Below are 4,179 nucleotides of genomic sequence, written 5' to 3' on the forward strand. Positions count from 1 at the left end.
TGCAGCATTATTATTATGTGACAGTGTATCTAGCGCAGGATTCTCACCCAGTCAGCATCTTTATATATACAGAATGCAGCATTATTATTATGTGACAGTGTATCTAGTGCAGGATTCTCACCCAGGCACCATCTTTATATACACAGAATGCAGCATTATTATTATGTGACAGTGTATCTAGTGCAGGATTCTCACACAGGGACCATCTTTATATACACAGAATACAGCATTATTATTATGTGACAGGGTATCTAGCGCAGGATTCTCACCCAGGCACCATCTTTATATACACAGAATGCAGCATTATTATTATGTGACAGTGTATCTAGTGCAGGATTCTCACACAGGCACCATCTTTATATACACAGAATGCAGCATTATTATTATGTGACAGTGTATCTAGTGCAGGATTCTCACACAGGCACCATCTTTATATACACAGAATGCAGCATTATTATTATGTGACAGTGTATCTAGCGCAGGATTCTCACACAGGCATCATCTTTATATACACAGAATGCAGCATTATTATTATGTGACAGTGTATCTAGTGCAGGATTCTCACACAGGCACCATCTTTATATACACAGAATGAAGAATTATTATTATGTGACAGTGTATCTAGCGCAGGATTCTCACACAGGCATCATCTTTATATACACAGAATGCAGCATTATTATTATGTGACAGTGTATCTAGCGCAGGATTCTCACCCAGGCACCATCTTTATATACACAGAATGCAGCATTATTATTATGTGACAGTGTATCTAGTGCAGGATTCTCACACAGGTACCATCTTTATATACACAGAATGCAGCATTATTATTATGTGACAGTGTATCTAGTGCAGGATTCTCACCCAGGCACCATCTTTATATACACAGAATGCAGCATTATTATTATGTGACAGTGTATCTAGTGCAGGATTCTCACACAGGCACCATCTTTATATACACAGAATGCAGCATTATTATTATGTGACAGTGTATCTAGTGCAGGATTCTCACACAGGCACCATCTTTATATACACAGAATGCAGCATTATTATTATGTGACAGTGTATCTAGTGCAGGATTCTCACACAGGTACCATCTTTATATACACAGAATACAGCATTATTATTATGTGACAGTGTATCTAGTGCAGGATTCTCACACAGGTACCATCTTTATATACACAGAATGCAGCATTATTATTATTATTATCAGTGTATCTAGTGCAGGATTCTCACACAGGCATCATCCCATACACAGAATGCAGCATGAAGAGGCTCAGTGAAGGTGACAGTGACGGTGTGTAAGTGTCTGATCGGGTCACACAGCTCATAAAAGGTCAGACGCCCAGCCTCATAATCCAGCAGTATTCTTACTGTGTCACATGATAGAGGGGGGTGTAATGAGGTTTCTATTGTGTTATGTGTCATGTAAAGATCTTTATTATAACCCCACAAACACCAGGACTTGTTATTATCTCCTATCACAGACTGACGTCCTCCCCTCTCCATACTGGTATAACAAACCCCTACACTCCAGCCCCCTGATATACTGATCTGCACTTCCCAGGAATGTCGTCCTGAGGAAAAGCTCCTGGTGCTTAATACCTGAGCATAATCTGTAAATCTCTCTGGTGTTTCTGGTCGCTGCTGGTTTATAACTGAGCAGGATGCAGTTTTCAGGTCACCTGATACAATAACATTATTATTAGCTGTGTTTATATCCAGTAATATGTCTGATGTCACCTGCACATAGATCTCTCTCTGTACATCAGTCACAATATCAGCTAAACCTCTGTATAAGGTCACTGAGATCAGACCCTCATCTAAATCCCCCCCAGCAGGGACCTGTTTATCACCTCTCTGTGTGACCTCATTATCTCCCTTCTCAGCACCACAAAAGTCATCTCTGTGTGATTCCTGTTCTTGTAGGACAGTTAATGGGTCAGTCATGTTGCACAGCTCCTCAATGTGACTCATCTTCCTGGTCAGCTCGTCCTTCTCTTTTTCCAGCTGCTGGATCACATCAGAGATTGTGAGTAAAACCTGCTCCTGCTGCCGGGTGATGTCACTCAGGACTCGCTTCTCTAGGTCTTCCAGCTGTTTCCTGATGTCCCTAATCAGGGCAGTGAGTCGCTCTGTTACACCAGCTGCTTTCTCTTGCACCCCTCTCCTGTGCTCCTGCAGACTCTGGGCTCTTTTCTCAGTCTTCTCTCTCTTTGTGGTCAGTTTCTGCAGAACATCTCTCAGTTTCTCTTTCTTCTTCTCAGAAGCCTCATTCAGCAGCTCCACCTGGTGTCCCCTGTGCTCTCCGGCCAGGGAGCAGGACACACAGATACAGGCAGCATCCTCAGTGCAGTAATATTCCAGCAGCTTCTTGTGTTTGTAGCATTTTCTGTTACCCCAGGAAGTGGTGGGTTCAGTTAAGACGTGTTCCTCAGACTTGCTGTGTACCCTCAGGTGGGTGTCACACAGAGAAGCCTCACACAGCAGACATGATTTAGCAGCAGGTACAGGAGAGTGAACACAGTAAGTGCAGAAGACCCCAGTGTCTATTTGCTCTGGCTGAGTAATCTGTAAATGCTTCATTACATTACACAGCGCTATGTTCCTCTGCAGCTCAGGTCGGTTACTGAATCCCTTTCTGCACTCAGGACAGGTATAAAGCCCAGACCCCTCCTGGGTACCCAGCACACTCTCAATACAGCCCAGGCAGAAGTTATGGCCACAGCTGAGAGTTACAGGATCTGTATAAATGCTCAGGCAGATGGGGCAGGTTAGCTCCTCTCTCAGATCAGCAGTCGCCATTCTTGAATTCAGCAGCAGGAAACGAAACTTACATTATCTTCCTATTCAGCACAAGGGCGTGGCAGTTACGTAACTGTGTGCTCTGCCTGTTAACTCTTTATGTCCCAGACTGTAGTGACCAGGGCAGGTTTGTAAACTCTGATAAATGTTCTGTAGTGCTCTGTAATTTGTGTATCTGATGACATCACATGAAATATTAGGAGTACAACTTTGTTTATGTATTTTACCCACTAGCAAGGGTTAAATGCAATTTAAAAGAAAGGAATTTGTTTCACAATAAGTTGCTAAAACATATTTTTTTTTATACTAGAACGTTCTTTCAATTCTGATGACACTTAATGTGATTTAATGCAAATTGTTTTCACATCACTAATAATTTCATGACTTGCAATAAACAGATTGTTATATTTATATTTCTTAAAGGTACAAACACGTAATTACAAAGATAAATGAAATTTGATTATCATATTATTAATTGCTCAAATTTCATAGGTTAACCCCTTTAATTTGCAGGATGACAACATATCATTATGTGTATTGCTGTCTGTGTGCGTATGGTGTCCCATTGTGTCATTAAGGGGGGATCACTAATATGACGCAGTTGTCTGTGATCCGCACACTACAGACTGATTGGTGCTGGTATAGGGGGTAGTGCTCCGAAGGCTACACGGTAGTGCCAGTGACATCACACACATTCGCATGGTGACATCACAGTAGGGTCAGAACCAGGGAGTGACTGGTAGTGAATTCAGCTGGATGGGGGGAGGGTGGTCAAACCCATCAATCTCAGCTTCTTTACTAGCCAAAGATCACAAAGGTCCCTTATTTGAAAGAGAATCACTTTTCACAAGACCCCAAATATTTTTTTTAAAAGTAAAAAGCACAACACATGTAGTTTTGTTAAGGAATGTGTCTTTATGTGCTCACAAAAATATATCTGTTTTGTCTAGAGACCCAAAGTAAAGTTTATTTCTAAAGAAAAATAACAATGGCACTACATAATTTATTTTCAGAACTTTCAATATTTTCTAAAATAATTTGTTATATGCCTATTATGTATCTAAAGTGCTATGTATCAAAACAAAAAATGATATCTATGTTAGTAGGTAAAGTCTACTACAAAGGATACTTATATACAGCACTCTGAGTTCTGCAATATCAGAAAATATACTTAAAGGGACAGTCAACACCAGAAATGTTGTTGTTTAAAAAGATAGATAATACCTTTATTACCCATTCCCCAGTTTTGCATAACAAAACACAGTTATTATAATACACGTTTTATCTTTGTAAATTACCTTGTATCTAAGAATCTGCAGACTGCCCCCTTATTTCAGTTCATTTGACAGACTTGCATTTTAGCCAATCAGTGCTCAC

The 4,179-nt window shown here is 40.5% G+C and overlaps 1 protein-coding gene across 1 annotated transcript; it reads right to left on the reverse strand.

Annotated features, from left to right (window-relative positions):
* Nucleotides 1–704: 704 nt before the first annotated feature.
* On the reverse strand, nucleotides 705–2,811 carry LOC128667168 (E3 ubiquitin/ISG15 ligase TRIM25-like). The gene has a single exon (XM_053722100.1). The coding sequence runs from the start codon at nucleotides 2,800–2,802 to the stop codon at nucleotides 1,216–1,218; it is 1,587 nt and encodes a 528-aa protein (XP_053578075.1). The 5' UTR covers nucleotides 2,803–2,811; the 3' UTR covers nucleotides 705–1,215.
* Between the last annotated feature and the right edge of the window lie 1,368 nt (nucleotides 2,812–4,179).

Source organism: Bombina bombina, chromosome 7 (assembly GCF_027579735.1).
Source record: "Bombina bombina isolate aBomBom1 chromosome 7, aBomBom1.pri, whole genome shotgun sequence".
In the NCBI taxonomy this organism is placed as follows: Eukaryota; Metazoa; Chordata; class Amphibia; order Anura; family Bombinatoridae; genus Bombina; species Bombina bombina.

What these genes read in the sequence shown, in the direction of transcription:
- LOC128667168 (XM_053722100.1), bottom strand. Translation starts at nt 2,802, where the DNA reads ATGGCGACTGCTGATCTGAGAGAGGAGCTAACCTGCCCCATCTGCCTG.